Below are 16,127 nucleotides of genomic sequence, written 5' to 3'. Positions count from 1 at the left end.
AGGAAAACTGAAGAGTTTCATACTCACGGAGTTTGTTAGAAAGGTTGCCACTGAATGTAACTCAGGAATGTATTTTGGCCATGAAAAATTAAAAAGGAATTATATGGACTCTTCACCCTAAGTCAGATAGAGGACTGGGAAAGAGATGTGATCCTGGCAAGTCAGAGCAAGTCAGAGGAAGTAGGGTCAAAAGAAGACTCAATGCCTACAGGTTCTATGTAGTTGGCAGGTTATTCTGTGTTCCACAAGACAATGATGCCCCTTAGAGTCTAAGACTCTAAGAGCTCATAGATTCCTTGACTAATGGTGGAATAGCACCTAAGTTTCCCCCCTAGTATGAATACTATATTAGAAAGGGGCTTCCTTTCTCACTGAAAGAGCTGAAGCTTAAGTTACAGGGCTCCAAGCAGAAAGAGAGAGCAGCATCTACTCCTCTTTTGGAGAAATAAACACTTAACTGAAGACTCCAGCTAAAGGGAAAGGCTGATAGCAAAGAGAAGCTTTACAATCACATGCCTAACAGTGAGCACAAGGTCAGTGGAGCAATGCCCAGCAGTTATTACACCCAGCGGCAACCACAAGACTAGAAATAATAGCATAAAGAAATCACCACAAGTCAATGACCATCCTACATCGTCACAGCTATGAGTTCTTCTTCCATGTGTGAGATCTGACCGTAAGTGTTCCCAATCTGTATGCTTCTCCACATATTCCCTAAGCATGTCTACTCTTCTCAATGTGTATGCAGGCATGCCTCATTTTACTGCAACTTGCTTTATTGCACTTTCCTTCACTGTACTTTGCAGATATTGTGTTTTTTACAAATTGGTTTGCAGCAACCCTGCATCAAACAAGTCTACTAACGCCACTTTTCCAACAGCATGTGTTTACATCATGTCTCTGTGTCACATTTTGGTAATTCTCACAATATTTCAAATTTTTCATCATTATCATATCTGTTATAGTGATTTATGCTCAGTGATCTTTGATGTTACCACTGTAATTGTTTTGGGCCGCCATGAACCATTCCCACATAAGACAGAGAACTTAATCAGTAAACTGTGTATATTCTGATGGCTCAACCAACTGCCATTCCCTCATCTCTCTCACCCTCTCAGTATTCCCTGAGACACAAAAATACTGAAGAATATCACATAAACTTAGTTGATAAAACAGTGGCAGGGTTTGAGAGGATTGGCTCCAATTTTGAAATAAGTTCTAGTAAAATGCTATGAAATGGCATCACATGCTACAGAGAAATTTTTTGTGAAAGGAAGACTCAATCGATGTGGCAAACTTCATTGTTACCATATTTCAAGAAACTGCCACAACTCCCCAGTCTTCAGCGACCACCACCTTATTCAGTCAGCAGCCATCAACATAGAGGCAAGGCCCTCTACCAGGAAAAAGATTATGACTCTCCGAAGGCTCAAACGATGGTTAACATTTTTACCAACAAAGTATTTTTAATTAAGGTACATACATTTTTAGACATAATACTATTGCACACTTCCTAGACTACAGTATAAATATAACTTTTATATGCACTGAGAAACCAAAAAAAATTGTGTGACTCACTTTATTGCAATATTTGCTTTACTGCAATGGTCTAGAACCAAAACTGTAATATCTCCAAGGCATCCCTGTGCTTGTGGAAGAATATGCCCCTGGTTTATAGGGAAAATATTATTTCCTCTGGCTTTGTTGTAAAAGTAAACACTTTAGTGGAGGCTCATAGGCTATGGTTTTCAGTGGCTGTGGAATCAGAGAGAAAATCTGAACCTGAAATATTTTTTCTGGTGGATGAAGAGTAGTAGTTTCCAGTGTTACACAAGGAAAACCTTCCTAATAATTAGAACTGTACTATCAAAAATGGCTTTGGGAAGTAGTGGGTTCTTTCTGTCTCTGTCTTATCTTTCTCTCTCTCTGTTTTTTGAAGACTAGATGACCACTTTTAACTTGTAGAAAGGATTATTATTCAGGAATAGATTGGTCCAAATAGCCTCTGAGCTTTCTTCCAATTCTGACACCTCTGACTGAGTAGGAAAAGGGCGGTAGTGATTTTAAGACAATTTCAAGGATATTACTTAACCCTATGCAACAAGTACAGAGAAAGTACATTAGAATACCCTAACTTGAAAACTAACAGTAAAGACCTGGGTAGTATATTTTCAGTTTTCTGGAAGTGGAAAGAGGGAGGCATCTGAGGGTTTAGCAAAAGTGAATTTTAACCCCATGAAGCTACCAAATTTCAGCAGAGTTCACCAGATTATAAACTGGAGAAACAGATGCTCGGGGTCCTTCCTTCGCCTATCAGCCCTCACACCTAGATAGCATATCAGCTAGCCACACCAGGTGATACAGCACTTTCTAAGCCAGGCACAGACAAGTTCAACCTATCAGCACTCTTCTTAATTCATTAGCACAAGTGAAAGTTGGCAAATTAGTCTCTATTCTACCATGCAAATTTTTTTTTTAAACTCATCTTACTATGGAAGTAAATCTATACTCATTTCAAAGCAGACAAATTCCTTTCACCTGTAGTAACTGGTTATGAACTAAATACTAGAATCTAAAACTAGCAAATATATTCACATATTACCTTATGCTTTCATCTCCAATTTTCCAGAGACGCAGCCATGAAAGAGACTGAAGAAAAACTTATTTCCCATTACCATCTATTACATATTAAAAACCTAACAATCAATCAGGATTTTTGGGTGGGAAGGCACTTTCTGGATCATTTAAAATTAGGCTCATTAATCTTACAAATGAAGAAACTGAACCCAAAAAAGTGGGAAAAGTTGCTTAAGGTGACACAACTTATGGCAGAACTGGGATCACAATATGGGTTTCCTGACTCTCAATCCAATTAACGTTCTTTACACAAAACCAAACGGTAGACTTGCAGAGATGGTGGACTACATTGCATATGCATCTTTGTTAGAAGTAACAATTTGTTAAGTTGTGGAAAGGAGGATATATTTGGAAATGAAGATGATATGAAATAAGAGATATCAATAAACATTTAAAACAAGAAAGAATACCACATGCTAGGTGCCACAAACAAAAACAAAATACACATGGCACATTTAAATCCAATTTTCAAATATATCAAATTAAATAGTTTCTATATCCTCCCCTCAGTAATTTTCTCTGGAATTCAGCATATTCGGTGCACTTAAGAGACCTGATGTAGTGAAGAGTACAGGGCTTGGAAGGACAAGAATCATGACAGACAGGTTCCCATCTAAATTTTAGCATTTATTAGCTTTAAGTCCATGAGAAAGGCTCATTTTACCTTTGTTGAGACTCAGTTTCCTTATCTGTAAATGGGGATGATAATGCTGTCTGATTTAACAGAAGATAATCCAGACTTGGAGTCAGAGACCCCTTGGGTCCCAAATCCAGCTTTGACACTTACTGGTTGAGTGTGAGCATAGGCAAGGCACTTCCAACATCAATTCTCACTATTACTTTGCTTTATTTATTTTTTCCTAATCATTAAATATGAGATGCAGTAAGAGACTTCAGGGATCACACGCCAGTGACTAGACTAGTTGAACCAGGAGTCCAACAGAATCAAAGTTTTTGTAAGAAAGTTTAGCCCACACCTCACTTATCTGAAAACTCACAGGCTGAGTTCAGAAAAATGGGTTTTAATTCAGTCAAACCCAAAAGGACAAAGCTAATAAATTAAAATAATTACATCAGACTCTCTAAGCAGATTTTGGAGTTGGCCAAAGAGTGATAAACACAGGATGAAGGTTACTTGGCTCCCTTGCAAATTCTGAGGATGACCAGTTAGCCTACAGTAAAGTAAGTACTTCAGAGAGGCAAGTTTCTTACCTACCTTCCTGAATGGCTGCAGAAAGGGAGATAAAACAGTTTTGGAGAATGCCCTTTTCATTTTAAAGGGTCCCTGAGGAAAAAATCCCCAAATTGGGGCTGCCAAAAAGCTGTCACTTTATGATTTGTTATGCAGTTTCAGCATTTAAAAGGTTGATATGCGTTACTACAACTACATTTCAGATATAATCCCACCAACTGTTGGAAGGGTGCCAGGATTATACAACACAAGATGTAGGTTTTTCCTCAGACTTAAAATGGTAGCTTTCTGCTTCAGCTCACCCAGGTTAAAATTACAGATGTCCAACTTTAAACTTTAAAAATTCACTTTATTAAAATAAGAGTTCAAGTAAATTGAAAAGGGAAAGAGGAATCTGTTCCTTAGGAACAGTAAAACTTCATGCCTCCTTTCCTCCAATCACAAAAGTCTACTTTTCCATGTACTCACTCTTCAGGGTAAGAAACAGAACAAATCTCTCTCCTCTTGTTCAGCTTATCTATGTACAATCCTTGAGTTTATTTAACAGCACAGCTCAGACTGCCCTTAGCGACACAGTCTGGCTTCTTTAGAAACTTGTTTCAGACAGATAATTTAAAGTGACAATAATAGACCATTTGAACAGAAAACTAATTATATTCCTATAACAAAGTAAAAAAATTTCAAAATATTATTTCACAAAAGACAAATTCAAGTACATTATGTAAAGTACTTTGCTATATGTAATATAATATACTTGAGTTATTTGGCTGTTAGGTTATAAAGACCAAGAGAATCATTCACTCTGACTTTAAATAAACAAAATCCCACACAGTCCAAATGTATGGAAACAGTAACTCTTTTTTTTTCTATATTTGAGGAAAGAAATAAGAATTTACATGCCATATGCTTTTTTATTTAAAACAAGTATCTGATAGTCATAAAAACCCTATAAGCTAGGTGCTACTATTTTCCCCATTTTACAGTTAAGGAAACTGAGGCAAACAAGTTAAGTGACCTGCCTAGGGTCACAGGGTTATTAAGTGTCCAAGGTCAGATCTGAACTCATGTCTGTCTTCCTGAGGGTCATTAGTTACCTCTATCTTCCAACTCACTAAAGCTGATTTCTCTAAGTCTGAACATTTTACAAGCCATCTCTAACCCACTTCGCTGTTTTATTGTCCTTAATGAAACTCCAATTTTACAATTTCCAATACTAAATACAAAAAGGACCTAATATAATAACTTGTTTTGCAGCTCTCCTGTAATAATACTTCTATTACTCATGATTGTTTCTTAAACCCTGCCCCCAACAGTCTAGTAGACTGTAAGCTTCGTGAAGGCAGGGAATGTCTTTTCTAAACTTTTTATCTTTCCTAGTGCTCAGCACAGAGCTCTGCCTGCCACCAGTGCTAACACATGTCACTTGAATGAATGCTGGATGGATGAAAGAATGTCTTATTTCAAACTGTGTTGATATTTCAATATTTTAAATGGGCTTTAGCGTTTTATGCCCAAATGGGTGGAGTTGCCAAACCCACCTGCAGCCAGATTTGTTTGCAGGTAGATGTGTCCAACTACAAACAGACCAGTGCCTATATATGGGACCTAACATAGAGACTTGCTATATAGTACATAGGCTCAACTGAATTTGTATAGACCTCAAAGACAATGGCATTTTACTCTTATTTGAAATCACAGCATCAAAGCTGGAAAGGATCTCAGAGAGGCCACTGAGTCAAATTTCAGTTTACAGATGAGGAAACTGAAGCACAGAGAGGTTACGAGACCAGGGTTACACAACTGGTAAGTGTCTGAGGCAGAATTCTAACAGATCTTCCTGACTCTGAGTTCAGAACTCAATGAGCTAATACAGACAAGAGATTCTTGGCTTCATCCAAAGACATAGAATATAGGGCTCTGAGCTACACTTGGGATAGGCATAATATTTTCTGCTAGTTTCCATCTATAAGCAGAAGTTTCTTCAGTGACAAGTGGTAGGGCTGTTTATTAAATAAGAGGCAAAGATAATGGTCAGAGATAATTATCCCAGTCGAAAATACCATGGAAGAGAAATGAGGAGGTGGGCAAATAAATATATCCATACAAAGTTATTAAATTACACTGATATAATACCCTAATGTCTACAAGATACTTAGGTTAGCTCTATGAGGTACATAGTTTGAATACTATTCCCATTGTATAGATGAAGAACCTAACGCATAGATAAATTAAATGACTTACTCAAGGTCATACAACTAGTAAATAACAAGTCCAAGCATGAAATTCCTAACCTCTGACTTCAAAACCGATGATTTGTGTATAGTTAAGTATTTAAAATCTAGGATGATGGGAGTGGATAGAAAGGATGGCATGAATAATTCTAAGAACTAAGTTCTTCTTTCATGGAGCTTTTAAATAGTACTATTCATAAACAATATACACACACATACAGAATGGTTTAAGTTTTCATTCTATCACTTTCCTTTGTTATAGGGGGACGTGGTGATAATCAGTGAAATGCCCAAAATTCAACAAAAGAAAAGAGAAAGAGAAGCAGAGTTGGGATCATTAGATCCCATCATCAAGAGCTGACTATGCAAAAATACTTTGCTTTAAAGAAAGGCATATACATAAACAGATATGTGTAAATCATTTACAAACCATTCCCCAGTGGCCTATATTCCAATATCAGAGATGATTTTTGAAAAATCATTATAGTTCAATTGGTATTTTCTTTCTAAGATTGTAACCTAAAGTTTACTCCCATCTTCTCAGTGAGTAGTTAAGAATCTGTACAGAAATGCTTAGAAATACTACAGCTGCTACTATTTCAAAAAACAACCAATGAGAACTTTTCTAAAGTGAAGAATCCTTTCTCAAGTGGAATATATATCCCATAATCCTCCACGGGAATATTTATAAACATCTATGTTAATTTTCCCTTCCTAAAAACCTGGCAGCTTTTGGGGACTTTTTGAAAAGAATTCTACATATTTAAAGGGCAGAAGTGGGGGGTGATGGTCACAACTTGCTTCTGACATCAGGGCTCCCTCCATGCTCCTGAGGGCTTTAGGGAAAGCCCAAACACCTCAGCATGGTGCACAATGGGGCATCCCAGTGAAGCTGGAGCTAGAGTCCTACAGTTTGCAAGCTACACCTATACCTGGTTGCAGCTACACTTGGGCCTGTAGGAAGGACAGAGTCAAAGGAAATACTCCCTGCTGAACTGGACCAAGTCAGAGCCAGAGCCAGCACAGCTGGGGGTGCCTTTTAAAACAGGGTATTGTGGAATGAACTTTTCCTTCTAGTAACAAAAGGACCCTTGTAATTGTTGAGTCCACTAAGAACTACTCTAGGGGAGAGAGGTGCAGGAGAAGAATCAAAATCTTGGATCAAGGAACGTTTCTATTCCAAATGGGATAAGGAAGGAAGGAAGGAAGGAAGGAAGGAAGGAAGGAAGGAAGAAGGAAGGAAGGAAGGAAGGAAGGAAGGAAGGAAGGAAGGAAGGAAGGAAGGAAGGAAGGAAGGAAAGAAGGAAGGAAGGGAGGGAAAGGCTTTCACTGGAAGGCCATGGTATCACTGGAGTGGATATTCACACATGTTCTATCATGAAGAAACAGTATACTGTATGTAAAACATGTATGCAGTATACACACTGAGTATGGACAGTCACTAAAAAAACAGAAGAGCAAGTACATTTCAGCACCATTGGCAATCTTTTAGGTAGCATCAAAGCATGACAATTAAGTTTTAACCAACAGGAAACATCATTATTAAGGTTTTCAGCTATGAGTGACTAGCTATGAGTGTAAGCACTTGCCCAGGAAGAACATGAGGAGGCAGTTTCACTTACGTGGTTGATGAAGAGGCTCTTACGTTTCTCTCTCACTGTGGAAACAAAAGATGCAACAGAAAGGTTACATTGCTAGAAACCACACTTCCCTCACAGGGCTGGGATGGGCTGAGCCTCTGCAGGATGGCCCCATCCCTCACTGCCACCAAGTACCCTGCTGCTCAAACACCACCTGAAGGAGAAGCTTCATTCCGTACTTGGCTGATGGGAGAAATTTTCCCTTGAGATTGTACTCTCTGAAGCTGAAAGCATTAGACCAATAGCTGAGACCTTTATGGATGTAGAGGCAAACCAAGCTAGCACTGAAGATGTAGAAAATGTTAACTAGATGAAGGAAGTCCTCGATTAAAAAATTATAAGCACTCATAAACTTAAAGTGGCTCACCAAAGACTATTTCTATCCCAACTAAAGGGAATATAACATAACAGATGGCATTTCTGTAGTGCTTTAAGGTTGGGAAAATGCTTTACATGTGTTATCTTATTTGATCCTTACCACAATACTGTAAGGTAAGTGATAGTATTATCCCCATTTTAGAGATGAAGAAACTGAGACTGGAAAAGTTCAAATGACTTGCCCAAGGTTACACAGATAATAAGTTTGAATTCAGCACTTCTTGACTCCAAGCCCATTACTCTGTCCCACTGTGCCAACTAATACCTTTAAAATTCTTTTCCAGACCAAGGAAATGAAAAACTTACAGAAGTATGATGACACTCCTATGTCAGGATACAGAGCATACATGTAGAGACAATTATTGATCATAGAGGTCAAGGACTTGACTTTGAAACATCCTTGCAGGTATTGCTTGCTGTATCTATTGTTATGCTAGCACAAAAGAAGGCTTAAATAATACTAACAGAACTATGATTCTCTACTTCACCACCCTCACAGGACAGAGGACCCACTCATGTTTCTACAGAGAGATCCATTGAGTAGTGCTATACCACAAATGGCTAAACCATTAGTGATCCACCCCCTTCAATAAAATTTCAGTGTATCTCAAAATGTTGCCACCTCACCCAAGGAAGGAGGGGGTAGGAATACAGGAGAGTTTCTGGAAATTAAAGTTGGGAGTTCCAAAGTATAATATAAATTAAAAAGAAGATAGTTACTTTTGTACCTGTTTCTTCTCCCCTATTAGATTGTAAATTCCTTGAATGTAGGGACAATGTCTTATTCAACTATGTGGCCTTCATGGCATTAAATGTAGTAAACAGTCCAAAAACGTTGTTAAATTAAATTGAACTGCGGCAGAGGGAAAGCAGATGCTATAGACAAGGTGATCCATTTCTAACATTCCAATTTTCTTTCTTTTTCTTTTTTTTTTTTGGTGAGGCAATCAGGGTTAAGTGACTTGCCCAGGGTCACACAGCTATTAAGTGTCATGTGCCTGAGGCCGGATTTGAACTCAGGTCCTCCTGACTCCAGGGCCGGTGCTCTATCCACTGCACCATCTAGCTGCCCCTAACATGCCAATTTTCAAGAAATGTAGTGATTCTGAGACCAGAACTCAAATGCCATCTTTTCCATAAAGCCTTCCTTGATGTTCTAAACTGGAAACCATTTTTGCTCAACCTGATCTCACAGTACTTTAAGATCTTCACACACACATTGATCATGTTCTAGTTTGTATTATATTTATTGGTAGAAGAAAAGCATCCTGAAGTAGTAAACAGCTAGCTCGCCTCCAAGTCAGGAAGACCTATGTTCAGGTCCTGCCCGCAGCATATACTGGCTATGTGACTCTGAGCAAGCCATTTATCCTCAGGGCTCTAAATCAGTGACATCAAGCTCACTTAGAAATGGGGACCACTAATCTGCACATAAGGATCCCTCTTCAGGCAGCATATCGACTCAGTGTAAGAGTATCTGTTTTATTATATTTTTATTTTGTCAAATATTCCCCAATTATATTTTAATCTGGTTCAGAGACATTCAGGAGTGTTAGGGGCCCCCACGGCCCTGAGTGTGACACCTCTGCTCCATGCATCTCACTAAGACCATATTTTGTAGAGAAGGCACTAAAAATCAATAAACATTTATTAATTTGTAAAGAAGGCACTGTCAATCAATAAACATTTATTAAGCACCTGCAATGTGTCCTGCTTTGGCAGAAAGTATATCCCCTTCCAGGAACTCCCTGTACCAATGAACTTCCTAGGGCATATCCTAGTCAATTAATCAAATAACTAGAACTGAATTCCTATTATTTGTAAGAGACTATGGGAAACACCAATGGATAAGATATAATCACTTGCCTTGAAGAAACTTAACAATACAGGTACAGAAAGTCAACTCAATTAAGGCAAACTAATCTACAAACTACCATATTAGGGTGAACAGGTGCTCCTTCAACTTCACACAGCCAAATTGTATAAGGACAGTTTCCAGGAAGACAAGTGAATACAAAGAACCAGTATGGTGTGATAAAAAACAGATCATGCTAGATTAAATTCATTTATTTTTCTGACAGGATTGCTAAACTAGTAGATGAGAGGAATCCTATGGACATGGGTTACCTAGATTTTAGCAAAGCTTATTCATGTGGAAAAATGGGAGATATCAATTAAAAGATAATACAATCATATAGATCCAGAAGTTGTTAGATGGCCAGACTTAGAGAGTATTTGTTAGTGGTTTAACGTCAAATTGGGAAGAGGTCTCTAGTGGAGTGCCTTAGGTATCTGTGCTTGGCCCTGTGCTGTTCAGTTTTTATCAGTGACTTGGATAAAAACGTAGACAGTACGTTCATCAAATCTGCAGATGACAAAAAGCTGGAAGGGGTTGTTAACACAGCGGATGACAGAATCAGGACCCAAGAGGATCCTGACAAACCAGGAGCATTGGATTTAATAAGAACAATTACCACCACCACCACATTTATATCTCACTATATGCCAGGCACTGCTGAACTAAGCACTTTACAATTGTTATCTTATTTAATCTAATTCATCTAATAAGATGAAATTAAATAGGGGTAAATATAAAGTCTTATATTTGGGTTCAAAGAAAAAATAACTCCATTATTTCAAAGTGGGAGAGGCATCATTAGAGGCCAGTTCTGAAAAAAAGAAATCTATAGTTTTTAGTGGACTATAAGCTCACTATTAATTAGTAGTGGGATGTCAGTCAGTCAATAAACACTTAACAGATGTTTACTATGTACTATGGCAACCAAAAAGGCTAATTGGTTTTTGGGCTGCATTAAGAGGCTTCCAGCAACAGGAAAGTGAGAGTCCACTATACTCCACCCTCAGCAGAGTTCCTCTGGAGTCTTGTGCTCAGTTTTGGGTACAATGGCTTAATAAGGGTATTGATGAGCTAGAAAGTATCCAAAAGAGTACAACCAGAATGGAAAATGGCCTTGAGTTTGTGTCATATAAGAACTGGTTAAAAGAGCTCACAATATTTTGCTTGGAGAAGCAAAGACTCAAGGGACATCTAATGGCTGTCTTCAAACATTTAAAGAAAAAGGATTAGATTTGTTCTGTTTGGCCCCAGAAGGAACAAATGGGAAGTTGGAAAGATACCAATTTATGCTTGAGATCAGGAAAATCTTCCTAACAATCAGAGCTGTACAAAAGTGGGATGAGCTGTCTTATGGGAAGTTCTCCATCATCTCCCTCTTTTGAGGTCTTCAAGCAGAGGCTGGACCAGTATGTTACGGTGAAGATTACTTTCATGTATGGTGGGTTAGATCAGAGAGATGGCCACCAAAATCTTAAAACTCTCCAATTCTGTGATATATAAACGTGTGTGTGTGTGTGTGTGTGTGTGTGTGAGAGAGAGAGAGAGAGACAGACAGACAGACAGACAGACAGACAGATAGACACAGAGAGAGAATTAATAAAATGACATGTAGGTAGGTCTGGGCAAGAAAAAGACAAAGGCAAAGGGAAGGTACACATAACAAATCATCACATCTATTCCTGAACACTACTCAGAGTGTGTTTGCTACCTAAGCAAGAATGGGTTGGCAGCTAGGCATTACAGTGCAGTGTTGAGTCAAGAAGACCTGAGTTTGAATCTTAATCTTGAAAATTTACTAGCTACAGTAAATCTCTAAAGTTATAAATTACAAATGAGCTGCTGAAGAACCAAGAACCAAGAACAGCCACATTATGCGATGACTAATATTGTTAAACTGAACCCTTCTCAGCATTACAAGGATCTAAGACATCTCCAGAGGCCTCGGGATGGAAAATGCTGTCCACATCCAAAGAAATAACTATGGAAGTCGAATCGCTATCACTTATTTTTACCTTCTGTGGAGTTTTATTTCATCTTTCTGATGGTTCCTCCTATTGGTTTTAATTTTTACTTACAACTTCACTAATGTGAAAATATGTTTAATAGGAATGTAAATGTATAGCCTATATCATATTGTGGGCCATCTTGGGGAGGGTGGAGGAAGGGGGAGAAAAATTTTCAACTCAAAAGCATATGGAAGTGATTGTTGATAAATCAAAATAAATTAATAAAATTTAAAAAAAAAACAAATGGGAAGACAAAATTTCCATACTGGGTCATTCCCTACACCTATGCAATCACAGGTTGAGACAAAGTTAATAAAATGAATACGCATTCAGCACATGAATCACAATAAAAACACACAATATCCTACAGAAAGAGTTCTCAAAATTCAGTCCTCAGACCGTAGGGTGTACCCATGACCTTTTCAGGAGATCTGTGAGGTCAAAACTAAAACGTTACTTGCTTATTAAAACGTACCTCCCTTTTCCAACCACATACTTGTGTGAGGCCAGATTTTCTTCATATGCTCCAACCAAAACAAGATATTGCAATAGATTGAATACAGAAGCCGATATAAGAATCCAGCAATCTTCCATTAAACCAGACATTAAAGAGATTTGCAAAAATAAGCAAAACAATCACTCTTCTTACTAAATATTTTTATTTGGAAAAATACTTATTTTTCATTAACATGTTACTTAGCTTTATTGTTAGTTTAAACCAGTAAAACTAATAAAAGTTTTAGAATATTTATTACATATTGTATACTTTTATATTATATATCATATTATATATTAACTATGTTATAAAGCTTATAGATATACATAATCCACGCAAACAAAAATTCTTTGGCATCCTCAATAATTTTTAAGAGAGTAATGGGATTCTGAGACCAAAAAGTCTGACAACCACTGTCCTACAGGAAATTTTTAAATGTCATTTCACCAAGTACCATTCTCCCAGTCCCAACAAAACCCACACATACTAATTAATGAATTCTACAGGCTAAGACAGCACAGCCTAGTGGGTTGCCATTGTCTGAAGGACAGAGACGGACAAACGTCATCTGAGGGCCCTCTTAGGAAGGCTTAGGCACCCTCTGGACTGCAGTCTGTCCAAAAGTATCCTACAGGATAACCCTTGACCTTTCTCACTATATGGGACTAGCTTTCCAGAGGTTACATTTTTCTACTAAGCAATCTAGCAATTAGTAGGTACGAGGGTCTGTAACCCTCTTGCACTATTGCACTAAACAGTATGATTTATTGTTAAGACACTTAAGAGAAAAATTAAGGACTAATAGTAAAATAATAATAATAGTAATAATAATGATGATGATAATGTGGGAGAATAACACAGCATGCAGCTAGTCTCACCAAAAAACTTTAAAAATAAGCCTGAGCTGATTAAGAATAAAAATGTATCTATAATGCTCTGAACGTACATTTCTCTGCTTTTTCTTTTCCCCCAAGTCTTGATTCATTTCACAGATTTTTACTAATTGATTAGCTAACAAGCAAGGTCAAAAGCATCCTACTCAAAGACAGAATCTCTCTCTCTCTCTCTCTTTCTCTCTCTCCCTCTCCCTCTCCCTCTCCCTCTCCCTCTCCCTCTCCTCTCCCTCTCCCTCTCCTCTCCCTCTCCTCTCCTCTCCCTCTCCCTCTCCCTCTCCCTCTCTCTCTCTCTCTCTCTCTTCTCTCTCTCTCTCTCTCTCTCTCTCTCCCTCTCCCTCTCCCTCTCTCTCTCTCTCTCTCTCTAAAGAGCAATCAAACAAGGAAACCACTGATTAATCAGCACTGAAAGGCTGAGTGAGCTGTAGTGTTTTACTATTAAAGAAGGGAGATATGAAGTCATTTGTAATGAGATTTTAATTTTTTTAAAAAACTGTATGTCCTTAGATTAATATTAACACATCTGCAAAATCTCTGCTGTTTTCAGAGTTCCTGAATAACTGAACACATTAATACAGTCACATTTCTCTTTTTAGAGGATGATTAATTGTAGTTTTAATCATGTTTTGGTTTTGTTTTATGGAAAGAGTGTGCTGGCTGTCTTTGTTGTCTCAGATTCAGTTTAAAATATGTTTTGATATTCTTTAAAAATACTAATAAGTGGATTCTAAGTTGATTATAATAGTAGATTTAATCCACAGCAATGGAACTCTCAAAAAGGATCAGGCACTTTTAAAAATAAACTACCATCATTCTACCTCCCTCCTCCACTACCCATACACATTGCAAATGGTGGTCTAACAAATAATGGAAAAAACACTGCTTCTTGTCATCTGTGTATCTATGGGCAAGTCACTAACTCCTCTGAAAGTGAATTTATTGATCTGTTAAATGAGGAGCTAAATTGGTAATTTCTCAATCCCTTCTAGATCAAAATCACAACTCCTAGAGACCAAAAACTCCTTGAGGGTAAAGATTATGCAGAATTTAGAACTGGAAGGGTCCTTAAGGATTATCTAGCCCAAACCTAATTAAGTTAGGGTCTTTCAAAAAATACTTTGATAACTGTACTTAAGTATTATTAGTTTCCTTTGCAATCCTATATATTTTATTTCATGCATTTTAAAAACATTATTTTAAAAATGGTCCATAGGCTTCACCAGACTGCCAAAGGGATCCACAAAAAAAATAATAATCTGGGATCTGTGCTAATACAGACCACATAAACTTGAACCCAAAACAGAGTGGGCTATTTCTGTTCTTTTGTTACCCTTCCTCCTTTTGCCCCTAGCCTCTGAATCAATCAAACCAATATTACCTTGTCTTGAAAAGGGGAATTATACAAGAGGGGGAAAAAGGATCATTTCTGAGGTATAAATGCTCACACTGAAAAATTAACAATCAGCTCTCATGCAAGACAGTACAAGCAATGTACATGAGCAACAGTTTGCCTATTTTAGTGAGTCAGAAGAGAAAGAGTCCTGGAGGTGTGTTTTTACCAGCTGGATGACTGTGAGGAAGCACATCCAGGTGCAAGTTTAGAATTTGGGCAAGAAATAAGGCAACAAAATATAAGATTACTTTAACCACTACTCTAAAAACGAAAACGAGTAACACTTACACTGAGTGCTCTCAGCCAATGGTTCAGAATCCTGAAGAACTTAATTACTCTTCACTTTAAAAAAAGTATTATGGAGACAATAACATCCTTAACTTCCAAAGAAAACCTACCGAGGTTCTGAGACATTCAACACACCTGTAAAATATCATCTCACATTCTTTAGTGCTTTGCCTCAACCTTAAGTGAGCTCAAAATCAAGACAAACAGCAAATGACTTTCAGAACAGAACAGGTGTTTCCAGTAAGTGTCTGTTCATGGTTGTAGATTTTCTTTCCATGGAGAAATTAATGAGCTAAACACCTGAGTCTCTGGGTAGGAAAACCCTAAGCAGAGTTAAACAACCACAAAAAAAAAACCATTTTAGCCAAAAGGGACCTTAGAGATTGTGTGTTAAAGCAGGAGAGAAAGATCCAAAGAAGTTGTAACTTGCCCAAGAGTACAAAGCTAGTTTGTGTTAGTCAGGTTTGGGATAGGGTTCACACCTCCTATACTGTGCATCAAAGGAATATTTCTTGACCATTAAGGCTACTGCAAGGTTGGAAACAACTGCCTGATGATGGAAGCACTACTAGATAACTCTAGACATGTCAGATGATTGTTCCCTAATCAGGACCCTCTGTTCACTCATATTGACATCTCTTGAGTACTCACTGTGTGCTTAAGGTTTCCTACATACTTCTATAATTTTGTACCTTACCTATCTCACATTCTTCTAAAGAATGTTGCTAGTATTTTCTCCTCCCCTCCAAGTCTTCCTCAAAAATCTACTCAGAGGATGTGACCATGACCTTTGGGGGAGGGGTGGTGGTGATATTATCAAATCTTTTTAAAACAAAGGATGCCATTTTATTATCACTATTTAAATACTCAAGGGATCTATGATCTTATTGATTTGAGAACTCCCTCCAGTGGTGCACACTGTAACCCATCTAAGATTATCCATCCTGAATGGCTCTCATCCGGTTCTCCCCAAAAGTTTACCACAGGGGGCCCACACGGTGTGCTTGAGTTCTTCCTCACTTTCTCTAGTCATCATAGCTCCAGGGGAGCACTCTGGCCATCCATCTGTCATCCCTAATTCTTGCCATGGAACCAGCCTACCTTCTCTTTCTGTT

The 16,127-nt window shown here is 37.9% G+C and overlaps 1 protein-coding gene across 12 annotated transcripts in view; it reads right to left on the bottom strand.

Annotated features, from left to right (window-relative positions):
- The window catches only part of CCNY (cyclin Y), a 286,765-nt gene that overhangs the window by 68,676 nt on the left and 201,962 nt on the right, over positions 1 to 16,127 (bottom strand). For all 12 annotated transcript variants that reach the window (XM_020990387.2, XM_078152440.1, XM_078152424.1 and 9 more), the window contains one exon: positions 7,683 to 7,717. In XM_020990387.2, coding sequence (XP_020846046.1) covers positions 7,683 to 7,717 — 35 coding nt within the window. The remainder of the gene's footprint in view (positions 1 to 7,682; positions 7,718 to 16,127) is intronic.

Source organism: Phascolarctos cinereus, unplaced genomic scaffold (genome assembly GCF_003287225.1).
Source record: "Phascolarctos cinereus isolate Bilbo 61053 unplaced genomic scaffold, phaCin_HiC Scaffold_1;HRSCAF=81, whole genome shotgun sequence".
Taxonomy (NCBI): Eukaryota; Metazoa; Chordata; class Mammalia; order Diprotodontia; family Phascolarctidae; genus Phascolarctos; species Phascolarctos cinereus.
This window is presented reverse-complemented; position numbering and strand designations above follow the sequence as displayed.